General features: G+C 39.6%; 1 protein-coding gene across 6 annotated transcripts in view; it reads right to left on the reverse strand.

Moving 5' to 3' along the window:
• GAP43 (growth associated protein 43) overlaps positions 1-27,395 on the reverse strand; it is an 89,293-nt gene that overhangs the window by 9,422 nt on the left and 52,476 nt on the right. For 2 of the 6 annotated variants that reach the window (XR_001853816.3, XM_073231611.1), the window contains exon 3: positions 23,011-23,118. The exons of 2 other annotated variants lie outside the window; for them this stretch is intronic. Coding sequence is in view for 2 of the 4 variants with exons in the window: in XM_073231611.1 (XP_073087712.1) it covers positions 23,114-23,118 (5 nt within the window). In the remaining 2 variants the exon portion in view is untranslated. Of the gene's footprint in view, positions 1-23,010; positions 23,160-27,395 lie in introns of those variants that run through there. 2 more of the 6 variants (XR_012129195.1, XM_073231610.1) reach the window with 2 other exon arrangements.

Consider the following 27,395-nt stretch of genomic DNA (forward strand, 5'->3'; position numbering starts at 1 on the left):
CAGGCGGAGAAAGACAAGTACCAAGTGATTTCACTCATCTGTGGAGTATAACAACAAAGAAAAACTGAAGGAAAAAAACAGCAGCAGATTCACAGAACCCAAGAATGGACTAACAGTTGCCAAAGGGAAAGGGACTGGGGAGGATGGGTGGGAAGGGAGGGATAAGGGGAAAAAGGGGCATTACAATTAGCACACATAATGTGGAGGCGGGGGACATGGGGAAGGCTGTGCAACACAGAGAAGACAAGTAGTGATTTTAAAGCATCTTACTACACTGATGGACAGTGACTGTAATGGGGTATGTGGTGGGGAGTTGATAATGGGAGAAATCTAGTAACCACAATGTTGCTCATGTAAAACCTGAGCATAAAATTGTATATCAATGATACCTTAATAAAAAAAAATTTAAAGATGGTGGGATAGCTGGTGTAAGACTCTCTCTTTGTACCATCAAGATACATTTGTGAACTCTGACTTCAAAATGGAAGAGCTTCCCTTTAATCAGAATAAGAGAGTCATACATGTCTTCAAGAGCTAACTTCAAACCAAGAGACCTGAATAACAATGCTTTTCTATTTTGCTAATTTTAAATTACAGATCTTCCTAGATTTACAGTGGGGTTACATCCCAATAAACTGAAAATACTGTAAGTCAAAAATGCATTTAATGCACCTAACTTACTAAACAGCATAGCTTAGTCTGGCCTACCTGAAACGTGCTCAGAACCCTTAGATGAGACTAAAGTTGGGCACAATCATCTAACACAAAGCCTATTTTATAATAAAGTTTTGAATATCTCATGTAACTTATTGGAAAGTGTACTGAAAGTGAAAAACGGAATGGTTTTAAGTATATTGGTTCTTTTTAGTCTTCTTGGCTATGAACTAACTTCTCAAAGGCAAAGAATACATTTGCTAGAATTTAAACTCCACAAAGGCAGAGATGTTTTATTTTATTCACAAATTAATTCTAAATGCCTAGAAAAGTGCCTGGTAAATATAGATGAATCAATTCGTCTATATTACCCCCCAGCTCCTACTATCACGTTTATCACAAGATAGACATTTAATATTTACAGGGCACAAGAAAGTAGTGGAACAAGGGGAAAATCCCAAGAATGTCTTACGATATGTATGTAAAACCTCATTTAGCTCAAGCATAAAAAAGTGTGGATCTGTAATATTACCATGACCAGACAGCAAAGGTTTGTCTGCATTTTAAATGTTGGATTATATATCCAACACTATTCTGATTTATAGCCAAGGAAAGCATTATTCCGTCATCCTCCACTGTTTTGCTAATTTTAATTCATGTCTATCTTCTAATTTTATAACAAATTACTCAGATATAAAAACCCAAATGTAAAAAATAGACATCTACTATAAGCATAACTATTTTTAGATGGCATAGATGAATGGTTAAGAACGCTGCTTCTAGAGCCAGACTTTTTGCGTTTAAATTCTGTCTGCCACCATGACTTGGAGTAAGTTACTTAACCTCTTACTGCCTCATTTTCCTTACCTGTAATTGGTGGTTATATTGTTACCCACCTTAATGGAGTTGGTATGAAATTAAATACGTTAATTATATAAAGTACTTAATAACAAGTGGTGTATTTCAGTAAGTGCTCAGTAAGCATTCGCTGTTACTGCTGGTGACTGGAAGGGAACTAATATTGGTTTAATATCTACTGAGGGCTTTCACTATAGGAATTCAGTACACATCTTCTCTGTTTTCCCATTTCTTCATCAGTAAAGTGGGAATAGTAGCAATCATAGATTTGTGATGAGCTTTAAATTAGGGAGGAAAAAAAATACCCAACACAGTGCCACTACCTTGCTTACCTATGTACCTAATATATGAGTTATCTTCCTCTCTCCACTAATTCATGCTTATCCAATCTTAGTGCACAAGCAATTTTGTTTTTTTCAAATATCTCAAGAAAGGGAGAGAAAAGTCTGTGACGAAATTTTTGCTTTTAGAGTGGAAAAAATCATTCTTTGAAAAAAGACTTTGAAATAAAAAAGCCAAAGTCCAGAAATGATTGAGAGGGCAAAGATGACCATTGACCAAACTTGGCATAATTCTGTGAAGTAAGAATCAAGACTGCTAAACAGTGATGCTTCAAAAGGCAGGAACTTCTCTGCTATAGCCTCTACTTAACAGAGCAATCATCTCCATTTCATACAGAAAAATTGCAGCCAGTTGATTTCAAAAGGAAATAACCTTATCCTTGGCCTTAACTCTATTTGATTCCCTAAGTTTTACAACACAAATTTACCGTACTGAATGAGCAGGAAGCGAGCTACCCCTGCTCTCAGATGTGTAGTAAATCTTGCATTCAGTGAAAGTTACAGAGGGTATGGCAATTCTCCAGGCTTAAGAAATTATATCCAATTTTAAGAAAAATGTCCTTATTCAACAGTTACTGAATCCCAGACTTGAAAGAGACCAGAGAGGTCTTGTCCTGTAACCTTAAGGAAAACAATCAGATAAAGTGAACTTTTCACACTTCATTATGAAAAAGATATTTACATTTCCAAGAAGCCTTGCAGTCATCTGGGGCAGAGCATATGTCCGGGGAGAAATCCCTGGAGCTGTGCAGAAGACTCATCTAATGGGGTAATTTTCTCTACCTATGCACAACACTGTCTCATTTCTGGGTCTTCTGAAGCAAAGAATTCCAGTAAACTTACAAGAATAAAGAGAGTAAAGATGGAGTAGAAAGTGACCATTCTCTTGAAAGAATTCCAGGCAAAGAAATACTACAGATTTTTTAGAATCATGTTAAAACATGATTGAAGTTAGCATTTCCCGCACTAAGAATTATCTATAATTTTTCCTGCTGCATTTTGGAGGAAGTTAATAATTTTCAAAAAAATCAGACCTCAGGTATTTAATGTTAATTATTTAGGTCCATCGCTAGGAGATGAGGAAATACCAAACAAGCAAATCATGTTTCTTGAATCTTCAATTTTCATTAAATCTACTCTCTGAGCTTTTCTTTCTTGCAGTTTTTCACATATGTTGAAACAGACTGCTTAGGCATTGTACCAACCATTTCAAGTGTGTTTTTCCTTAAGTATTTCTGTTACAGAAATCCTAGATATTATCTAGTGATCAGTTACCAAAGTGTAGCAATTTGTGTCTATCAGACTTTGAGAAAGTTAATGAACAATATTGTAGGTCATACCAGTTTTCATTTAAAAAAGTCGATTTATCATTTGCAGTGTTTGAAATACATTGAGCTACGTATGTTGAGTTAATAATGCCATACTATAAAGTTTGTACTTCTCAACATTTGTCTTTAAAAAAACAAAAGCACATGTAGGTTTGTCAAATCCCACAATCTGATAGTTGATTAAATGATTTGATTATCTGACTCCAGGGTTAAAAAACAGAAACCAAAACTAGACATAAGTCTAACTCTGTAAGAATCACTGTAATAGTGACTATGACTGCTTAAAATTTTTCCTACTTATAAATATCTACTACTTGGGTAACATTTAAATTTGCAAACAAAAGCACTACTATATTTATGAGTCATATTCAACTCATGCCTTGCCATAACTTGCCATGGTATATTTGGGCAGTACCGGAGATTACCCCAGACAATTATTTATCTTTGTTGTTTAATTTTCCCTTATGGCTGTATTCACACAGCATAAAGAAAATTATAGACTTGGCAGTTGTCTTGCTAATTTTATCAATTCAACTGGATAAAGCATATAATTCAGGACAGAATACAAATCTGTATATTGCCATAAAGTTGGCTTGTAATTGTTCATAAAATTATGGAATAGTGGAAGCTGAAGGTTATCTTAGACATTGTCTGATCTCAGTTCCTTATTCCCTCTGAGAAAAACTGAAGAAGGAGAGTTTCCGTGACTTGCCCAAAGTCACACAGCTAATTGGAATTCAGTGATCCTCCCACAATACCAAAATGCCTCTCACAACCTTTGGAGATGAGTGGATTGTACTGCTTGATTGTAACTTGTATCTCTCCCCAACAGTCTTAAATATACTGTAAAAATGCATTTCTTCTTTCCTTCCTCCCAGCTTCCCTCCCTCTCTCTCTTCCCTCCCCCACTCCCTTTCTCCCTCCCTCCATTCCTTTTTTCTCCTTTGTGGAATAAAAGGTAAACTCAACCTATCTTTGCTGTAAGAGCTACCAGTGATTTTTCAATGCTCTGCAGGCTTGCGGAGCCAAGGTTGAGGATTATCATTGTGTCAAACTTTTACATATTATGTACAGATTGTGAAAGGTCAAGCGGATATTCTATGCAGAGATGGAAAAAATGGGGACTAATAAAATTAGTGACTTGGGCTGAATAGTTACCATTGAATGTTAGGTTTCATAGCTAAATGACTAAAGAGTTACTAGATATAGGAAGTCCAGAAGTAGTTAAAATAACTACAAATGCTGTCATATCTAGGAATCCTCAAGAGCTCATTACTATGTCCTGACAAAGAGGATATAAAATGCATGTCATTCCCCCTATCTACCACCCCCTTCACTTCCCAATGAGAGCAGAGTATAAAAAAAAAACTGAGAAGGTTTAACTCAATTTTGAAATTAATTTAGAAATATTATATAAGAAGAAAAGCCTATAAAATGTGTTTGTGTTATTTGTTTGCATGTGGGTAAATAAAAGCAAACCCCATCTCTTATTGGAACAATCCATTTTGTACTCTGCATTTTGGCTTCCTGGGGCTGTCAAATTATGGCACTGACTTTGAGTGAAAAATTGCTTTTAGAAGTATTAGTACTCACAGAACACAATAAGTAATATATCGAAAAAGTACTATTTGTATTTGCATTGATTTTTCTCTTTTTAGTCAAAGGTCTCAAAGCTCCTTACTTAGTAGCAAAGAACATAATAGCTTTGGCTATTTGGGGACATTGGGACAAATAAACAGTTAAAGAATGAAGATCCAGGATGAGACTGTAGTTTACCTGGGATAGAACTACAGACTCATATGTGTTCTGCCCATGATATAATACTGCCGTTAAAAGTCACCCCACCGAAGTCTTTCTCTATTTTCTCCATGTTATTTTTTCTCTAATAAAGCCATTTCCCAAGACACACCTTATGTCTAGAATCTACCTTCTACTACCTTCCTTCTTTCAAAACACTTTATTTGAAAGTGATCAGACTACGTAGAGAAACCTGAGAGGAGAAGGGGCTTTGGAGACCCTCCGGCAACGGCTCAGCTCACACAGGATTCTCCTGGGTCAGTCCCCACAGAGGCACAGCCTCTGCTCCAACAGGCCATTCCAGTGCTAACTGCAAACTGTTCCTGATACTCACCTAAAATCTGCACCCCCTAAGCTTCCATGGGGTTCTTCTTCTAGAATAACACACAACAGAATATATCCTCAGTACAGTTTCTTTTGTACAAGACAATCCAAAAGTGCAAAGATAACAGCCTCTTCCTTCAAGATGTTTACAGACCTGTTCTTTTCCTCTTCAATCAACAAACCTCATCAGAGAGTAAACCGTAATAGTGTCATCTTTCCTTCATCTTACCTTCCTTATTTCTCTAGAGCTAATTTCAACTTTACCATTTTTCTAACAGTGCCTTCCTCAAATGTACCAAAAAAATTTATATTCCAAACTGTAAGGCATTTTCTCATTTATCAGTGGTTTTTGTTGTCTATTCCTTTAGATAGTGTTGACCTTTACCTAAACTCTATGCTCCAAAACCAGTGACAGTTAAGAAATTCTCCCAACCTTCATTTTCTGAAATCTCCCTACCCTTCTGTGCTCCAAGAGATGCCTTACGGCTGAACACCCTTCTCTATATAATTTGCTGTCCGCTCTTTTTCCTGACTCCCAGAAGACTCACGGGTGACTCAATTGTCCACCTGTAACAAGGCCAAACCCAGACCTCTCCTCCTTTGCCTGAATCTATTGACAAAGTCCAACAGGGACCCTCCAACTCCCCATGCTTTATCTCATGAATGAGTTGCTGAGATTAGAATCTTTTGTCTCTTTGAAACAAGCTAGACACAGGGATAAACAAATCCTGTTCAGCTGACTGGACCTCCCCTGATTACAAAACAACTGCAGTTGTAGATCACCCCGCCTGCAGCTTGCCTACTCCTTCCAACAAAACTCTAGGGAAAACCACCCTGCCAAGACACTATGATCTTGGGAGCTGGGTCCCTATTGCAATAGTCTGAAAAAAAATAATCTTAATCATTGGTGCATTTCTGTTTTCAACATCTTCTTAAAATATTCCTTTTCTTCTGAACTTCAATGAAAACTATGTTCTGGATTTATTTCTGCTATTTCCTAGCTTTTCTTTTGCCTTTCTGGGCCTAGTTTTTATTCACCTTACCCTAACATAATCATATTACAAGGTTTAACTCCACATTCTCTTTGTAGACTCTGCATCAGAAAGCCCCTGCTCTCTAATGAACCCTAACCAGGTAACCACCAAATTTATACCACCATCATATTGTTAATCCCTATATATCACTGTAAACATATTACTTTATCACAAAACTTTATGACTCTTGGCTTTACACCCATCAAATTCTAATTTCTATTGTCAAATACTTCTCTAACATCCTTGACTCTCCTATTGGCTCCAGTTGTATATCTCAGTTTATGCTGGACACCCCTCAATCACTATCACTACAAATACAGCAGTACTGGCTTTATCATTCTCTCAGTGATCTAGGTTTAAAACCTTCTCTCTCTGTATGCATCTATCTATATTTGTTAATTCTTCTTTCTCAGCAACACATCTCTCTAATTGAGGCCCTGAATAGAAAGAAAAATAAAAACTATACTATACACTTGACATAAAGTGTGCAAACTCAAAGGAAATGGAGACTAGCCATCTCACTCCTGCCTGGGCATGGAGCCAGTAGCAGTCACTGGAAGGAAGTACAGGGAGTCAGAATATCACAGTATCTGATGGTTAAGGGCAGTAGTCAAACAGGAGGTCAACAGCAAGGGTAATCAACAAGTGCTGGAGGCTGGTAGAACATAGCAATTGGAAAGAAGCCAGTAGAGGTAGACCATGGGCATGTGGGGAAGTCTGACAGCCAGCAGTAGGGCTCTCAAATCATGGATCCAAAAATAAGATTCCCATCTCTAGGAGGATGGGTGAGAATAAGCCAGGCTCTTAGTCTCAGAGAAACCAGAGACAAATGAAGTGAATGAGACAGGGATCAGGAAAAGCAAACCAAGAAGAAATCCAGTCGGTGAAACTGTCCCCACGTAAGAGGCCGATTACTGGTGTTTGGGCACAAATTAACTTGATGCTAAGCCAACTGTATGTAGGGCTCTTTAGATTTCCCTAGTCTAGGAATGAGAATGACAGTGAAGCCAGATCCAGGCACAGAACTCAACCTCGAAGAGAGACGGTGGGTGACCTCACTGGTAGGGCCCAGAGAGATGTATGGCAGAACACCAGGCTGGCATTTCAGGGGGTGATGGAGATACGAATGTCTGAGCCATTGCAGTCATCTCTCAGCATGTGTCTCTGCTTCCATGGCGACCCTCTTGAATGCTGCTTCTCTGTCACAGATAGTTGTGGCTAATATCGTTATTTAAAGGCAACAGATGACAATGTGAAAAGGGAGAGGAGATGGTTGTTGCCCAACAAATTGTGTGACATTGAGTCTGAAGCAGGGAACATGACTTTACTTATGACTTAAATGAAAGTGTGCTAACTAAAATGCTTTTGTCATAGCCTCACTATAACTTTGCTTGGATGTGTCTGAGGTCTGCTGTCTTCTGGCCCTGGGTGCCTCAGTCAGCGCTACTGACTCAGGTCACAGAATTCCCGGGGAGTAGTAGAGAAGCTTTTAAATTCGTCCAAGGACCTGGGCAATCTTGTCTAAGGCTGAAACCAAAAACAAGAAAATACTAGAGATAGGAAAAATAAATCAAGAGTTAATTTTGTTTTCTAAGTTGGATTTTTATGAGCTCTTAGGAGAACTGGTGAACTCAGGGATATGTAATAACAAATTTGGGCATAGAGATTATATTGAAAATATTCACATGTGGGAGAAAAATGAGAAAAAAATATACATTGAGAGAAAATTAAATTGGGTATAAATTATAATGTAGGAAGGAATTCTATGGAGTGTCAACACCTTTTAGCCAAAGACTACCAGGACCACATTCACAGCTGAACAAAGCTAGACTTATTGACAGGTCATATCTAGAGAACATATACCATGTTCCCATCAAGGTAAAAAGGATTAGAAAGGGCTTATTTGGGCTTGTGCTAGGGTATCTGGAAGTAGGTTCAGGGAAACAGAACTTGCTCCGGATTGGTCGCTGTCATGAAATAGGGGTCATTTTATGATTGGGCATCTCAATAAATATTATCTAGAAGGAAGGAGAGATGAAGTAAGCACCATAATTCATATTAGCCAGACTAGGGAAATATTTGGCCATTTCATGGTTGAGATAATGTTCATACTTAGTCTGTTCAGATGTGATTATGGCGGTTTTGTTTTGTCTTGAACCATCACGCAAAGTCCAATGTTGGTGTTCTATGAAATTGCTGGCTCTTGGGATCTGCTTATCTTTCAGGACAAACAGGGGAGATTAAACTTGACTTTCCCAGGTCTGAAGTGTCACTGTTAAGACCCTTCCTTGTATTTGCCTCCTTCTACTCCAAAGTTTCCCATCTAGTAATATTTACAATTGTGTGACTCCCTTGAGCATCACAGAAAGAGAAATTACATTGATTATTCAGAGACAGTGGAAAGATTCTGCCTCAATCCAGCACCATCGGCTGAAGCCCTATCCTGAAAGGCTTTTACTGGCTCTTAAAAATGTTCATGGATCCCAGTGGACTAGTGGCACTGTTTTCTAATTTAAATTATTTTAATTAAATAAAATCCTCTATGAAGAGGAAAGAGCCAACCAGATTGGGGTCTGTCACCTCAGTGGTTTTCTCACTTCACTAATATGACAAGACAGAAAATTTGGGGTTTTCACCTTCTCTCTCTTCCCCTCCTTCCTTTAATAGCCTGTCAAAAGGAAATTCCACCCTGTGTTGGCATTAATGCTGTAAATAAAGAGGAAATGGGAAGGAAGAGGAGGAGGGAGCGGAGAGGGGTTTGTGTGATAGAAGCTGGATTTGCAGCTCAATTGCAAGGCATCTCTCAAGAGTGTCTAGACACCAGCTGCCTGGTAACCATGGAAACCTACTAAGTTTGGCTGTGGTGCTGAGGAGTAATGACTCGGGGGATCTGGGAGGGAGCACGGTAGTGGGGATGGAACAAGGAAGTTGGGACTAATGGCACAGAGAGTGTTGGAGTACTATGGGAGAGAGCAAGAAAAAACAGAACTCTTTTTGTGAGAGGATGGCATTAACCTTGTTACATTTTTCTCATGTGCATTACACAGGTGGTGACAAGGTACAATCTGCCACACCCAGAAGGTGTCAGGACACAGGTTGCTGAGGATGAGTAGCTGAGCTGGAATGCTTATATTCCCATCAACCTCCCGCCAGTGCCAAAGTACTCCCTCCGTCAGTAAACTAAAGCCTTCCACAGTAAACAAACGAGATCAACAATTGTCCTCGGATCGGGAGCAGGAAATTTCAGCCCCAGGAAGAGCATCCACTTTGAGGAGCACTCGGCGATGAATCACAGCTCTCCCTCCCTGCGATGTGCTCTCTTTCTGCTGTGCCCACTTTTCCTTCTCATATGCAAGGGCAGGGCTGCTGTTCAAATAAAGCAGGATGGAGGTGGGGATGTTGAGGGAATGAGTAAGAAAGGAAGTTTCTGGTTGAGGGCCAAATCATTCATCATACAAACATACCTTGTTCTCTTCATACACAGATTCCTATCACCAGAGGTTTCCAACCCATAGATTTTTAGGCTTTATACTTGCTTGTTGGGACCTTGGTCCCTGCCCACCACAATTTCCTTTTGGATTGAGATTTTAGTATTAACATCCCTACCCCCACCCCATGCATCACCTAATTCTGTGCCCATTCCCGCACCCTACCCACATCTCTCCTCCTCTTCCTTGACCAAGTGCCACCACATACAGACATATTCCCAGGCACCTCCAGCCTCTTTGGTAATGCAGAAGAGCCCTTTCTCAGCAAAGTTTGTCTACAGCTATAAAGACTAGATTTATTGTTTGTCTCTCAGTGTTTTGCCTTCGCTCAGGCAATCCTACCCACCACAGTTAGAATCTAACACAATAATACCTGCTGGTTTTATTGGAGTTATCTGGGTCACAAAACTGTTCTCCAATGTGCAAAGCTACTAAACGGTATGAGAATTAATCCTTGAATTCTGACTGATCAAAAGCAACAAAGATGCTTAATATATATATGTGTGTGTGTGTGTGTATAATATATATATGTGTGTGTGACTCAGCTACTCTAGTTTGGTATCTTTTTCCTCACTTGTGGAATCAACCACATCTATTGGGCATTCATTACCTGTTCTAGGTATTGGGCATACAGCAGTGTACAAAACAGTAATAAATCAAATACTGTATACACACACACACACACACACACACACACACACACACACACACACACACACATATATATATAAAGTCTATGGATTTTTATGCAGTGGTTCCTCTGAGGAAATGCTCCTGTATGAAAAAATAACCCAATCATATTGAGCTATAATCAACATGTAGGCAAATTCAACATACTCAAAAAGGACTACTAATAGGTAGACACTGAATTAACTATATTTTATGGTAAGCATAACATTTTAAACCACCACTCTTTATTAGATATTAAGATTCCATGACTTTGATTTGCTGATCTAACATTAGAAAAAGACAGTGTACCCCTAAGCAAAGGTGTTTTGTTATATTTCCAGTGAGGGCAGAATTCCCAGTGGTTTCCTATTGCTAAAATGGTTCTCTGCTTTTAGAGACATATCCTTTGCATGGGGAGATGACCCTTCTTTTCCTCCCTATGACCTGTGGAGTGACTGCATGCAATGAGATTAGAACACAGATCTAGTCCTCTGGCGCCATTGACACAGCCCAATTACAGTCACTGTACAACTACCAACATCTCCCAGTTACTCAAGGGATGGCATTCATGTGATGACTATATGAACCACCAAGGAACTTGAAGGGGCAAAGGAAGATGGAGGAACATCTGCCAAGGGGGTAAAAGTGATTTGAGGTCACCTTTGCCACCTGGGCATTGACCCTCCAGATTGACTCAGCTACTCTAGTTTGGTATCTTTTTCCTCACTTGTGGAATCAACCACATCTATTGGGCATTCATTACCTGTTCTAGGTATTGGGCATACAGCAGTGTACAAAACAGTAATAAATCAAATACTATCCTGTCCTCATGGAACTTATATTATACTATAAATAAATAAAATGTATAGTATGTTGGGTGGTGGTAAAAATGACACAAAACATAACGTTGGGAAAGAGAATTAGAGAGGGCTGGGATGGGGACGGAGTGAAAATATCAAATAGAGAGCAAGTCTCTTGCAGAAGGTGACATGTGAACAGAAGCTGAGTAAGATTTGAGAGTGAAAAATATGAGTGTCTGGAGGAGGGATGTTTCCAGGCAGAGGGGACACTAAGTACAAATGCCGCAGCTGTGAGCACATGCGGCGGTTGGAGTTGTGCAGGAGGCTCGTATAGCTAGATGGAGCAAGAAAGGGAGATTACCAGAAGATGCGATCCAAGGGGTGACCTGGGGGGATGCTAATCATGGAGGGTGTTGAGGCCATTTTAAGAACTTAGCTTTTTTTGAAGAGAGAGAGATGGGTGTGAGGAGAGTGAGATGTGCTCAGATTCTAGATATATTCTGAAGGTGGAACCAGCCAGAGTTGCTGACAGATTTAATGCTGTAAAGGAAAAAAGAATCAGGGATAATCCCAAGATTATATATGGCCTAAGCTTCAGGAAAAGATGGGCTTGTCATTTCCTGAGATGGGGAAGACTGCAGAAGGAGCAGGTTCAGGGAGAAGAGACAGGGGTTTGGTTCTCAGAAGGTTTAGTGTGATCTCTCTTTGATGCACAAGTTGGAATGTAAAGTAAGTGGTTGCCTAGGATGGAGAGAGAGGTCTAACCTGCAGCAGGAACACTGAAATTTATTAGGTTGTAAACAATATTTAAAGCCATGAACCAGGAGAGATAATCAAAGGAGTAAATGTAAATATAGGAGAGGAGGTCCAAGACTGAGCTGTGGAGCACTCCCGCATTTAGAAACAGAGATGAGGGAAGGGCAAAGAAAAGAGAAAGGGAATAGCCAGTGAGTTAGGAGAAAAATCAGGAGCAAGTAATTTGCTGTAAGAGCAGTAATAAGAATGTTTCCAAGAGTAGAAGGGGATCAACTATCAAACGCAGTGGGTAAGTCAAAGAAGATGAGGCCTTAGAATTGACCATTGGGTTTTTGCAATGTAGAGGTCATTTGTGACTTTGGCATAAGTTGTTTCAGTGGAGGGTGGGAGGGTGGGTAAGACTGTGTGGACTCAAGAAAGATTGAAGAAACAAACTGAAGGCAGCGAATATAGCCAGTGCTGGTTAGGAATACAGACTCAGTACAGACCACTGTCCAAAAGACAAGAAACAACAAATGCTGACGAGGGTACAGAGAACAGGGAACCCTCCTACACTGTTCGTGGAAATGCAAATTGGTGCAACCCCTGTGGAAAGCAGTATGGAGGTTCCTCATAAAGCTAAACATCGAAATACTATTTGACTCAGTAATCCACTCCTAGGAATTTACCCAAAGAAAAAAACCCCCTGATTCGAAAAGACATATGCACCCCTATATTTACTGCCACACTATTTGCAATAGCCAAGATATGGAAGCAACCTAAGTGTCCATCAACAGATGAATGGATAAAGAAAATGTGGTATATACAATAAGTGGAATATTATTCAGCCATAAATAGAAAAGAAATACTGCCATTTGTAACAGCATGGATGAATCTAAAGGGTATTAGGCTTAATGAAATAAGCCAGGTGGAGAAAGAAAAATACCATATGATTCCACTTATTTTTGGAATATAAATATAAAGCAAAACAAAAGGAACAAAACAGCATTAGACTCAGACACTGAGAAGTGACTGGTGGTTACCAAGGATATGGGGTTGGGGTGGGCGCAGGGATCGGGGAAGAGGGAGGGGGATAAAAGAGCACAATAATTCACAATCACATAAGTTGATCACAGGCACTGCTGAACCACTGTGATGTACATTTGAAACCAACATAAGATTGTATATTAACTACTTAAAAAAAAATACAGACTCAAGAGCTAGACAGCCTGAGTTTGAATCTGGAACCCACCACTTCCCAAATGAGATACCTTGAACAAGTTATATAATCTTTCTGTACCTTGATTTCTCCATCTATAAATGGGGAGATAGTACCTACCTCACAGGGTCATTGCAGAGTATGAGACATATATAATACTTAGATGATATGCCCAGTAAGTATAAACTAAAATAATCCCTATCATCACTGAAGAAGATAGAGTACTTGTGAAGAAGTTCTATTGTTGGTTCTAGAGACTAAAACCATAGAAAATGTTGTTTGAGCAACTGTGATGAAAATTCTGCCAACCTCAATCTACTCTCATAGTGCTTTATAACAGACTTGGATTGAATTACCTCAAGGGAGCGTCATATTTCATTTTCCACATAGTGTAAAGGTTCTGGTTTAATCAAAAACACAGTGATCCAGAGCATTTAATTAATTTTAGGTTTTCCAAGCACTAATAACTAATATTCTTTAACTCTGAAAAGACTCCAAAAGATATTTTTTTCTGATCATTTAGAGTTTCAGTGATGGTTCACAGAAGTGTTTTGAAATATATAAAATTCAAAGTGTTAAGACCTTGACACTTCTGTGCTACAAAAACCGCTCATCTGGCATTCTGTCAAACAGACATCTTTATCAACAAATACTTCCGCATTACAATAAAAATTGACATTCGTATAATGGTCCTGAAGCATTTTATGGCTATGATTGCTGTACCTCTAATGTTGCATGTATTTCACTATATCCCAAACCTTTCCCAACTGGAAATCCAACAATGACAGGGATGGCAATTATGAATCAAAACATTTGATTAACCAAAACACTCCATTCCCTAATCACATTGGAAAACATAATTTACTGTAAAGGTACTACTTCTTTTCTATCTTGAGGATACCCAAGTTAAATAATAAAGGGAAAATAAAAGTAATTATATAAAGAGGGAGAAGAAATGAGCCCCTGATGTATTCACCAGCCATGTGACCTAAGATAAGTCTTTTGAGTTCTCTTACATTGATAAAAGGGACAATGATACCGCTCATCACAGGGTCTTTGTGAGGCTTAACCAAGAAACTCTACGTAGAGAGAGCACTGAGCAGGAAGTCTGCCACAAGACAGTAAATGTTATCTATGTCATTATGGTCTTCAGTGTTACTGTTGCAGTTATCCTATGGTGTGGAGCAAATAAGTGAACACTAATGGCAAAGCAATTCCAAGCTATCAGATATGCATTAGATTGGCTTTACATGTAAATTAAGGCTTGAGTTAATATTAGAAATATAGACGCATCATTGTCTTTGTGAGGAAGGCTCAATTCATTACAGGAGCTCAATAAACATATGAGGCATGTGATATATTCATATGGATTTATTCCAGATAGAAAAAACAACTGCCACTTAGATTTCTGGGCTGCCTTGCAACAGCAGCCTCAGTCACTCAAGGCTTCGAGAGAGGCTCACACAGTCTCCCGAATGACAGTACCCACAAAGTGCCAGGGGGACAAATGGATGCTGTCTCCCCACACATCTCCTCCAGCCTCCCACCAGCCCACCAGGCACGTGCCAGCAATGAGCTGCCTGCTTCACTGGGATCTGCAGCTCCATTAATAAGCCCTGCAAGGCTGATAATTGGGGATTTGTGAAGCCTGCTGTCTTTCAATAAGCCAGGTTGTTATGGAAACTAGAGGCAGACCTCCATGTCCATACTATTGATCCTAAAGAAATAAAATAAAAGTGGAGGGTTGGATATGATTTCAATCCCGCTCCCTTCCCCCAACATAATTTCATTTTAGAAGTTCACCTCCAATTTGCGCACAAGAGAATCACAACTCTTCTCTCTTCTGGGTTCCTTCTCAGCACTCCCCCGCCCCTTACTTAATTACAGCTGAATGATTTTTCACCTTTAGCAAAAAATCAGCTGAGCAGAGTACTGCAGGAACACCAGAGTAGACACTCTAAATCTAATTTAACACCATGGCATTAATTCTGATTACTTGAGCCAGGAGATCTGCAATGAATACCAATGTGCTCTCCCACCATTAAAAAAAAACAATAATTGAACAGGATTAAAAAAAGGCCCCGGAGTCTCTCACTGGCCTCTGAAGAGGTATTGTTCTGTAGCAAGATGGCCACCACCCACCATGAGTCACGGTATTGTGTTCAGTGAAAGGAGTGTCCAGCTCTCAAACTGTCAGAGCAAAAGGGGACGGTTTTCGTGGACAACTTTTAAAAATTAGCTGACAACCTACTTACATTAAAAATCTGATTACCCCTTCTAGTTAATGAATTCAGGCATGAGGCCAGAGCATACCTGATTGGGAAGCCTGTAAATGGTACTAAGTGAATCCAGCCTGGAGGCTGCTGCGGGCTCAGAATCAGGGACTCAGCCCTTAAGAACACTGTTTCCTGATGAACTTTCCATCTCTGCCCAGCAGAGGGCACCAGTGTAATTCCGTTCCCAGCTGTGGAGACTGGGAGGAAGGCAGGAATCTTCCTCCGCGAAGAAAGGACTGCAGGCAAGTGACGGAGCGATGCAACGGGCTTGGAGCAACCTATTTCAAATGGATCCTGCTTCTAAGCTGTCCTGAAATTAATTTTTATTTTTCAGTCCTGAATGATTAAAAACTCAGTCGAAAGACTGTTCATTGAAACTGCTTTAACAAATAAACTATTATTAGTCTTTGAACTGAGTTTGGTAAGCATAGATTGTGCTTGGTATAGATAACAGAAATATTAGTCATTCTTAGAGCAAAAATAATATATATTAAATATAAAAATATAAGCAATATAAAACTTCAACAACCCTCTATTTACTACTGCACAGAGTGAAGTCCTCTGACCACTTTAAGGGCTTTTAATAAGAGGGTCCAACATAGTCCAAGACACAGACACAAGCTACCAAGGCTAGTATCCTCACCAGCTCTCCACAGTGATGTTCATTTCTTTCCACTGGACCCTGTGCACCATCCTGATCTCTGAATTCCTTCTTTGCAGTTACAGACTGCAGCTTGCAAGACAGGCGTTTCCTCACACTGTTCTCTACTAGTCCTGGATTTTTTCTCTTTTAAGACACTTTTTTTTCCCAACCAGATTATAAATTTCATGACAACAGATATTCACTTGTATACATGTCTCTCCTTCAAAGTGCCTAGGGAAGTATGGAAACTGTATAGATTAATAAAGATTATTTAAGTAACAGGAAAATAGTGTGGGGGCAACTGCGTTAGTCTTCTCTATTCTGATAGGAACGCACAGTGTGACCACGGACAAACCATGCAACCTGAATCCCTGAGCATGTTTCATCTTTCACTAAAACACACACATACACAACTGCTCCTGGAGACTGTTTGAATATGGTGGATCTTTATCTTTTTGTGTCATGGTCCCAGTTGAGTGTCTGATGAAAGATAAAGACACAAGAATATCATCCATAAACACACACAGTATAACATATTACAAATAATTTCAGGGAATTAAAAGACCCTCCTGAAGTCCACCTGGTTCCCAGGTCTGAATGATTTTTAAGCTTCCTTTTAGGTGTAAGACTGTAAGATTGAAATTCAAGATGTGACAGTTTATAGCTGGTAGTTACCTAGAAAGCATGTATCAACCATTTCCCTTAAAGGGTCCCAACATTTTCTACTGAATCCCTAGATTGCGATTTCTGTGGGACCAATTATATACAGCCTAAATTAATCCTCGCATTACAGCCTTGGCTGACTTCCAGGCTCAATCATTATGGATAATGTTAAGAACTTGGTACTCTTGCTGAGCTACCAGGTAGGCCAAATAGAATAGTCTCTAACTCCCAGATGAGACTGCAAATCATTATGTGTCTCTCTTTTTGGCCATGAAACATGTCCTATTTGCCCATTAATTTCCTTTTTAACATCAGAAATGTAGTGACAAGGGAAATAAAAATTTCCCAATAGCTTCAACTGAAAGGAACCGGAAACAATGGTGACTTCCCAATAGGCACTTACAAGATGTTCAATAAAATACCATAATAGGTACTTTACGTGTGATCTATTTAAAACTAAAACCACCAAGTTCAGCAATGAGGATATTATATTATTTTCACAGATATCAAACATGATGTTAAGCTTGGGGCATAAAGCTGGGTAGAGGCTGGGCCTCTGCTTGAAGCATAGATCCATCCAGTTCAAGTACCTGTGATCCTTCCTTGCACTACAGGCCTCCAAGGAAAAGAACTGGCTAAATCCATGTCTGTTGCAATTCTCTGTCTCCTGTTGCAATATCCATTAAGTATTTTATATGCTTTGAAATACTTTGCGCCACCAAAAAAAAAAGTATTTCCTTATTGACCGGCTGAAAGAATTTCTTTCACTAATTTACCTGTGGGAAGACGACAGATGACCCTTGCTTTTACCCTCTTCATTTTCAAGACCTGCCCAGAGGACCTCCACAGGGGGAAGGGCAATGTGAGAACTGCTTCCTTCAGATTATCAGAAGAAAGCTAAGGCAGTGCCCACGGAAGACCTGCTCTGTACCAGCTGCTTTAGACACCTTAGGTTATGAAACCCTCGCAACTGACAGTGGTGTTATTATCCCCATCTTACAAATGAGGAGACTAGGGGCTTTCAAATCATGAAAAAAACACACAGTGAGACATCTAGAATTGAGCCCAAGATTACCCAATTCCAATTCTGTTTCTCTATGAGGTGCTCTAAGTAAAAAGTGTTTCTGAAACATGTCTTGGCATCCATATGTATTAGTATGAAAAGAGCCCTCCAGTAAACATGCAGGTTAATGAAGTTCAACTCTGCTTTTCCTGCCTGGGGGCAAGCAGAGGCAGTGCCTCTTGGTTTTTGAGGCTGCACTGGCTGGGGACTGCTGCTGCACGAGGGTTCTATCAACAGTGAGCCAGCAGGCGTAGGGGTGGGGGGGCCTCTCCTTGGGGAGCCTGGCCGCATCTGTCACTTAGATCTGCTCAGAGACAGAAAATCCATTTGCCTGGGGCTCTTTAGGGTCTGCTATTTGTGAAATCAAGAAGAGAATGATAGAGATGGAAGACACCTTAAAAACCACATTCTTCTATCAGAAAGGAAGGTAAACATCCCACTGCAGAGAGCAGGTTAGCAGCAGAGCTAGGCGGTTCCAGGCTTCAGGCTTTCTCCTTTCTCTTTTTACCTCCTCTTCTCTCCTTCCTTCCTTATTCTTTCTGCCTCTCCTGATACTTTCATTTCAGGTCCTCTTGTTCTCTTCTTCCTCATTCTTCTTACTTTCTACTACCTCCTTCTTTATTCAGTTAAGATTCCCCACCTACACCCCACCTGGTTCCTCCTAGGGGCCCAAACTGTTGTTCCACTCTGACCAATTTCCCTTCATAGCCGAACACCCTCATCCAGATGCAGAATGCCTGGGTGCCTGGGTGATGAAGCAGGTCATGGAAAGGAGGTTGCTGATTCAGTTTCCAAGAATTGTGCTGTAAGCAAGAAAGTTGGACTCTTGCCCAAAATATTCTTAGATTTTGGTGTGGGTCTTCAAACTTGAAAAATGAGCTGATTTTTTCCCCTTTCTCAAGCTGCTTATGAAGAGAAATCTCTCTATAGGCAAGATAATACTGACTAACATTTAGTCAGTCAGTGATGTCCCTCGAAGGCTATCTGTGTGCTGGGCTCCATTCTGAGCAATGTGTTGCAGGAGACCAAGTTCCTGCCTTCAAGGAATGGAAAGTCTGAGAAACACATATCCGAGAGACAGATAAGTAAGTCATTTTAGAGAGATAATCGCAGTCACTCTAGTCACTGAGAGAGACATGGAGAAAACAAATGGGGAACGTGGTAGAACTGATAGGGCTGGCGGGGCGGTGCTGTCCCCATCACATGACCAGGAAAGCCTTCGCTGAGCAAGTGACATCCAAGTGCAGACCTAAGGGCTAACAGGCAACTATGACGATTGCTGTTTGAGTATTTCAGAGTTACTGAAAGCACAGTTTATTAAATTGTTGAAATATATTGATGTGTGATATGATGGGGCTGGCACACACTGGCTCCTGAGAGCGAGCTGTTAGCGTCATGTCCCGGTGGGGAGGTCACTGACAATATACTGGTGTCCTGAAATCAACCACGCTGGGGAGTATTTACCCCACAGGAACTGGCAGACACTACAAATCAGGGCTTTTTGAGTTTGGTTTCTTGTTTTTTTGGGGGTTTTTTGCTTGTTTTTGTTTTTGGGCCAATTTACCAGCACATCACTGCAGATATCTGATAAAACCATTAGTCATGAATGAATTATGACTTTGGGGGTTTTCATAGACTGTAACATATCAATGTGCAGTCATCATGCACTCAGGGCAAATGGTCATACAATGACTAAAATGAATATAGGGAGACAGTGGGAAAGAGAAATATTATTCAATGACACCTAAAATGTGATAAATGCTCATTCTAACTCATATTTCAAACTTATCCAATGGTGGATACTACTTGTGGGATACACAGCTAGAGTTCCAGCTTAATCTTGAATAGGAAAAACAATTTCTTGATTTATTATGTGGTACTCTTGCAAAAACGTGCTTTCTCAGTATGTTAGAGAAATAGAGAAGGGTTTCTCCTCACAGAAGTTCAAAAGCAATATGTAGTTTGACAATTGCATCAGCCTTGCATCCAGATCACTCCGGATGTACTATAAATACAATGGTACATCTTAAATGTCGACTTTTCTGCAGGGGTGAAAAGCATAAATAAAAAGCCAATCAGAAAGATACAGGGTTTTGCTTCATTTTTTACCCTCTGTTTATCCTTTTTTAAAAACTGACAAGAAAAAGGAGACTGACTCCTGTGTCTTCAAATAGAGGCTAAGTTTGCTCTCACCCTACTCCAGGAAAGCCATTGTAATGTAGGGAAGAGGTAAACAGACATCTTCCACTGCTGCTTTTCTTTCTAGCAGGATTTGATTACACCGATGGGCGAAGGTGCAATCACACCACTGAGCTCTGGGCTTCCTTAGCCCTTTAAATTGAACTAGAGACAGTTTCACAAAGTGGGGCCCTTTCTGCCTTTTTATCAAATGCATGAGTTGCTTCGTTACAGTATCTATGGGGAAAAATCTATTCAGCCTCCCACTCCAAGGTCCCCCAGGGTCTGTAGTCTGAATGGCTCATAAGCTGTACACAAATTATGTTTACACTACTGTGGGAAAGGAGAATAGGCAACAGGAGGGGGAAAGAGTATTTTCTGGTCTCCGTCCCAACACTGTTGGTTTGGGAACATATTAACAATTCATCCTATAGTGATGCAGCAGGAGTCGTAGACTCTTAACACCTTGCAAAGATTACTTAAACATGTCAAATGAGGAAAAGAAGCCAAGGAACCTGGCAGATCATTCCTTCTCCGGATGTACCTGTCACACGCTGGCAAGAGCCACACACGGGTCACTCACGGGGCTGGAATGAAATTAATCACCCGCTTTCCGAAGGGAGCAGCTTTGGTTTCCTCTAGTTCTCAATATGTTTCTGGACATAACGCAAAATGCTCACGTGGGTCCTTCAAGCCCTAAGTGGCTTGAATTCTGGCTGCCTCAGAGATGACGTATGCTCCTGAGTAACAGCAAACTTTTCGGTGTGTTTCTGTGCTCAGCTTCCAAAATAGCAGGAAAGTTGACAGCAGAATAACTTTCTATTTGAGCAAGGGTCTGCCTCTCCTTGTTACTTAGAATCTAGGTGGATGTCATAACCTGGTCATTGTTGAGCTATTTTAGAAATGGTGGTGGTTTTGAGATAGTCAGTCCAAAATTTTTGTGTAATGAAATGGTAAACTGACACCCAAAGAATTCAAGGAATTTGCCTGCCCTAAGTGTTTAGGTTGGAACTGGGTCTCCTAGGATAGTTTAGGACTTTCTCTACTGTAATAACGTTGTTCATTCATTCTTAACTCATTCAGCAAATACTTATTGACTGCCTTCTATTTCCCAAACATTGTTATAGGTGCAAAAAAGTTCAACAACAAAACATCATGGAGCTACTTTTTCCATTGAAGGTTAATCTTCAATAGCTACTGCTGAATTATGACTTGAATTAAACTATATTTGTGCATCAATTTAAATGAAAGGTGGTTTCCTGAGATTTTAAATAAAAGGTGTGCCTTTTAATTAGATACACCTTGTCCTTCAAGGTTCAGCTGAGTTAACCAAGAAGTCTCTTGGACTATCTTCCCCTAATTAGCCTAAGGAGGACTTTAATTTTCATACACTATAAATTTCATCATAGCCTTAGTCCTAACTCTTAGCTCCTGCCATCTCATTGTGGATTCACAAACACATCCCAGTAACACAACCAGCAGAGAAAGGAGCATTACTCTCCACATGTGCCTTCCAATAGACAAAGACATGTTCCTGGAGCCATTCTCCACTTCTTGTTGGCCTGAAGAGTGAAAAAATCTGTAGCTCATTGTTCTGTGACATCACGAACTCTTAGGCAGCCTTTCCCTACATATTGAATGTGTGTATCTGGGTGTGTACATATGCATTTGTGAACTAGCAGAAGTCTATGGTACAGGCATGGATATAGTACTTAAGAATAGCTAAATTATATTCTTTACCTTTTCATACTCCAAGGCAAAGAGAAGATTCTTGCAGGGCTATAAAAATGTTCATATTCATGCTATCTGAGAGACACACATGTCTACCATTCACCAGCAAGAAGGAAACATTTTAGGTGAAGGGTTTCTGGTTTCTATTTCAAAATCCAAAAGATTCTGCTAACTCATATTGGAAAAAATCAAAACAAAAAAACTAGCCTTAGGATCTACTTGACCACATATGTGCACCCAGGAAAGAACATTAATATTTAACATCATTTATAAGGAAAGGAATAGCCTTCCTATGGTATTATTTTTCCCCTGAAGATACCTGTAGTTTTCATTCCAAATAAAATTGTGTGAGATGAGCAAGCCTGAAATATTTCATCTTCCATAATCCCCTTATTTGTGATTTAAAATGTGTGAGAATTGCTGAGTAATCACATGTAACTTGGGTATCATCTACACCGTCTTTTCTTGAAATGTTTGATAGCTCAATGCCAAACACTTAGGGCTGTTAGCCAATTTTATTAATAGTCAAAGATCCAATTACAGTGACTATAGAGGGAATAAAAGAATTGGAGGAAAGTTGTATTAGGCCTATCCATATAGTTCTTATGTTTCAATGAGTTTACTGACACAAGTTTTTAAAAGTTTATCAACCACAATTATCTGTCCGCACATCCATTGCTATATACAAGAATTTATGTATTTTTGAAGCTGCTTTAATTACTTTAATGAAATAAGATGCATTTAAAAATAAATTAATAATGAATTAAGTCTATTATGAAAGTGAAACTCTTGACAGCAAACTATGGCCACTCTAGCAGTAGTTTTCCATCTCAGAGACAGGGCTAGTGGGGTTATAAGCAAGAGTCTAACCATATTAGAAAACATCACTGTCAGCCTTTTATTTTCGATCTCAGGTGTAAGGTGGGTTAGAAATTCCACTGAGATTTCCTTACAGTCTCTTGGGGCTCCAGTGTAATCATAAACTTTCTTAGAGCTGACTCTTTTCTGGATTCTGTGTCCCTCTATCCAGACTTCTCTTCTATCTTCCCTGACCCTTAAATCTACACTCTAATCATTTAGAAAATAAGGGTCTATAAGCAAGTGAGGATGACTGAGTAAGAGATCCTATGCCTACACTTCAAAAATACCTTTTTAGCCTACCATCGTGTAGAACTAGAAGGCAGAGAAGACCTAGTTGAACACACTTACTTCGCAGATGATGGAACGAAGCCCACAGGCAGAAGGGCTAGCCTGAGTCATCAGTAGCATCTGAACAAGAACCCAGGTCTCTTGACTTTAGGCGGTATGTCCATTATGCTGAAAACAGAACATCGCACTATGTACTTCCTATAACAGATCTGTTGAAAACATGATACTATTCATCATCCTTATAAAAACAATTTATGAGCAATTCTTTTAAAAAAGCCCATAAAAATTATTTGCTTAGAGAGCCAAGCTTTATTACTGTGAGGTCAATAACTGGCTAAAGCTTTTTTGAAGGAGGCAGTAATTCAAATTTCCTTGATATGAATTGCCCTGAGCTTCAGCACCTGATTTGGTCATTTTCTTACGACACAATATTCAAACATGACTAGGAGGGCTGGCAAAATTTAGCATCCTTTCAAACCTTTCCTTACTGTTTAAGCAAAGTATAAACCATATAATCTTGGGAGATCTTTAAGGCTCAGGTCTTTTGGCTTTAAGCAGCAGCACTGGCTTCCTTCTACATCTGGTCATAGAAAGCTTTTCATTCTTTACTTAATGAAGCTATGATTGTGAGAACAAAGTAAGAGTAATAACCACTCAGTGCTTTCTAGCCCATTAGACTGAGGGCTCTGCTCTCTCTCCTTGTTTAGCCAAATGGACTGATGTGTAACCCTTGCTGATCTTGGTCCTTCCTCCTCCTCCTTTTAATCCTTCTGGGACTATGTGTGCACAAATAGAGAAAAAAGAGAAAAAACATTTTATGAATATGCATTATTATCTGAAAAATATTCTATATTTTAAGGAATACTGTTTAACTTTCAGTTCCAAATATCGCTTTGCCACATTAAAACTGGGTGAGTTGCTTACACGCCTTTCTGTTTATTAGCTTCTTTTATAAAGTGATAGTAATAATTGAATAGCAGCTATGAAAGAGTGGATAAAAGGCCTCACAATATGAGCTTCTTGACTCTAAATACATCTCTTATCTTTTGTCTGCTTACATTTTTAAAATTGAAGAGAGAGTAATTGCTCTCCAATTTGTCCCACCTATTAAGTTTCTTATATTACTTTAGTTATAAATGTGAAGGTTATTAGGGTCTTTTGGAAATGCACTTGCCAAAAGGGAGGAAAAAGACAGTAGAATTTTAGAAGATGCTGATTCTGATAAGCCAAATTTAAGGGGGGAATTGCCTGGATACATGAAATTACTTTCATCTGATTAAGATCTGAAAATTTCAATTTCTAATTTTCAGTTCTAGCAACATATGTAATAGAGTCAGTAGTATTCCTGTTAAGAACAATCCATTTCAACTGATCTTTATGACTCTTTCAGGCCTAATAAAGCAGCAGTTGAAGGATTTTCAAATAAGGACCCAAGACTGAGAACTAGTTTAATGCTAATTTTGGGGTGGTGGGATATGAGGGAAATATGACCAGTGAGTGTGGTTAGTTACTGGACACTCATCTGCAAATGTAACCACTGATGATTCCCAGACAAGAGTCTGGAGGATCCAATTATACATATGAAAAGAGCATTCTTAGATTAGGACACTACTTTGGGGATCTTAAGCCTCTTCATTTCTTCCAGAATAGTATTTGTAGGGTTGTAGGGCTCAATACATGACCTCTGTAATCAGACTGTCAAGGATCAGCTCCTGGTTCCGTTTCTTGCTAGCTGTTGACAATGATTAGGTGCCGCAATTTCTCTAAACCTCAGATTCCTCAACTATAAAAAGCGAAGGGGAAATTACAGTACTTACCCCACACAGTGGTTATGGTGCTTAGACAGGATAATGCCTGCATAGTCCTTAGCACAGGGTCTGACAGTTAATAAATGCTCATTAAATGGTACCTATTATAGAAACTATGTATTTTAAACCTTGAAAAACCCCCTTAAAAGCCAACTGGCCTAGGCCCTCCTCTTAAAGATGAGACAACTGAAGCCCAGAGAAAAGCAGTGACTTGTCTAAGATCTCACAGCTGGTTGGTAGAAATATTGAAACTAGAATCCTGGTCTTCTTATTCCAGTTCAATGTTCTCTCCTCCATATTATTTACTGGGCATGCAGGTCAGAGGCTGTCCCAGGAAAGACCTGTTTGGTATTTCCCAACAATAATCAGAAATTGTTGTAACTGCTAAAATAAGGAAGAAATGCAGGAATTGAGGTAAAACATACCTTAAAAGAGAGGTGAGGAACTGCAGGGCTAATGCTAAGGTGAAGATTTAGGGGTCTATCAATTTGACCCTGTTTTGTCACTGAATGTGCCTGTAGGCAGAATATCCATTTACTCTGCACCTATTCTCAGAATGTAAAAGCGGAGAAGAAAATATTACCAAATGCCACTGGATTGTTGTCAAGAAAAGCCAATAAAAATGATTACTCTGGCAATATAAAAGTGCTCCATAAAAGCTAAATAATCAACAGTATTTAAGCAGCATGCCACCAAGTGTCTGACAGGGTGCCCATGTTTTATAGGCAGCATTTATGACTTTCACAACCCAAATTTTCACTCTTTATGAGTTGTGTATAAATTTGGGAAGTGGTTGAAACCACATTTCAAATCAAAACCGCTTATGAGGCATCCTGCCACATAAGTGTAAATATCCTTGGGAAATTTCACATCTAACACAGAGCTTGGTGGAAGTGGATCTATCCTTTGGAGAGCTAAAAATATTCTAGATGGTTACCTTGGGCCTTAGGAAACTTTTGATCTGAGAAATATAAAGGATGTCCCCAAATCCAGAAATATGAGCTGGGTATGTCATTTTCTTACACATAATTATCATTCCGGAAACTACAAATTTTGCATCTCTTCTTTTTGCTCGTAATTTGGCTATAGAGACACATATGTAAAAACTTTCTTTTAGCATGAATCAAATTGCATGAAGCTCTGACTCATTTATATTTGTCCTATGGTGCCTTGGCATATAGAAGTATTCCACATTTTTTTTTGCAGAATTTAATTGAGTTGAGCTTATTACTGTAATTCTTGTCAACACCACTTCCTGAATTTCATCCCACCCCTACTACCAAATTAGAACTCCTTAAGCTCAGCACACCATGTCTTACTCATCTTTGTGACCCTCACGCACAGTAGAAAGTTATATAAATGACAGGGAAAATGGAAGGAAGGAGGAAAGGTAGACAGGAAGAGAGGGAGGGAGGGAAGGAGAAAAGGGTGGAGGAAGAGAGGTAGGGAGACACTAAATTAATTTTTCTATTTGGAAAATGACAAGAAAAACTCCTCTCTTTCTCAGATCATTATTGATGATCCCAATTAGGGTAATGGGACCATGAAAATAAAGTGCAGCCAAGAGCAACATACAGAAAATCTAATGTAACTCAGTTACACCTCCTAGTAGAATCAGTCAAGCACCCTGTGGCAACCACCCAGTCAGCATCTCTGATTTCTAGCCACCTGGATGTGTCACCTTGGAAAAACTGCATCACTGAATGGCCACAGCAGAACTGTGGGGTCCTCTACTGGGGCAAGCCAAAGGATATCATGGAGGAGAGACAGCAGAGAATTCCCTCACTGAGAGCCCAGTGAGCCCAGTGGCACTGTTTAGCAGGAGTTGCCAGGGACATTATCACAAAAGGAGGCTTAAAAGTTTTCCCCTCACGGCTGAAGGGGCAGTATCCTAGTGATGCCTTGAACTTATCTCCTTCAAAGGCATTGTCATCAGTAATGCACAGAAATCTTTTGGTTATAGGTATGTCAAGAGATGGATGGGCAGGTAGAGCGGCAAAGCAAAGAGAGGGAAATACAGTAGGAGGATTTAAAAACAATAGAAAAAACTAACCAACTCCAAAGGTTCTAATGAAAATGGCACCAGCCTGTAATAACCCATATGTAGTAAAAGAAGTAAAATAAACATCATATTTATACTTTACAAAGCATTTCCATTTGTATCAAAGCAGTGATCAGATTTGGTTCAAAATTTTTGACCCTCTTACTGACAGAAATTATTGTCTTGAATTCTCTGTTTTGTCTTGTTCTGCCTCCAGCCCCATCCTGCCTCTCAGATCGTCTCTCCACAACCCTCCAGGCAGCCACAGAATCCTAAAACAAACCAGGACAGCCATCCATTTCCAAACAGTAGAGCTCAACTGGAAATATTGTTGTTTTAACCTGGCTGAGATGAAATCCAATGGGAGATAGAGGGAAACTTGGCACAGGCCCTCTGGGAACTGGGGCCTTACATGCTGTGATAAATCTCCTTGTCACCTTTAGTCTCTGTGATTCCATGAGACTCACCACATCTGGGTAATTGGTGCTTGTCACATCAGCCCAGAAAGAAGCTACGGGCAGCATTTCAGGATCTAATAAGAGGACAACACCTCACCAAAGTTCAGTAACAGTGTAAAACAAATCACCCTTTGTGAT

This window comes from Manis javanica, chromosome 3 (assembly GCF_040802235.1).
Source record: "Manis javanica isolate MJ-LG chromosome 3, MJ_LKY, whole genome shotgun sequence".
Classification (NCBI taxonomy): Eukaryota; Metazoa; Chordata; class Mammalia; order Pholidota; family Manidae; genus Manis; species Manis javanica.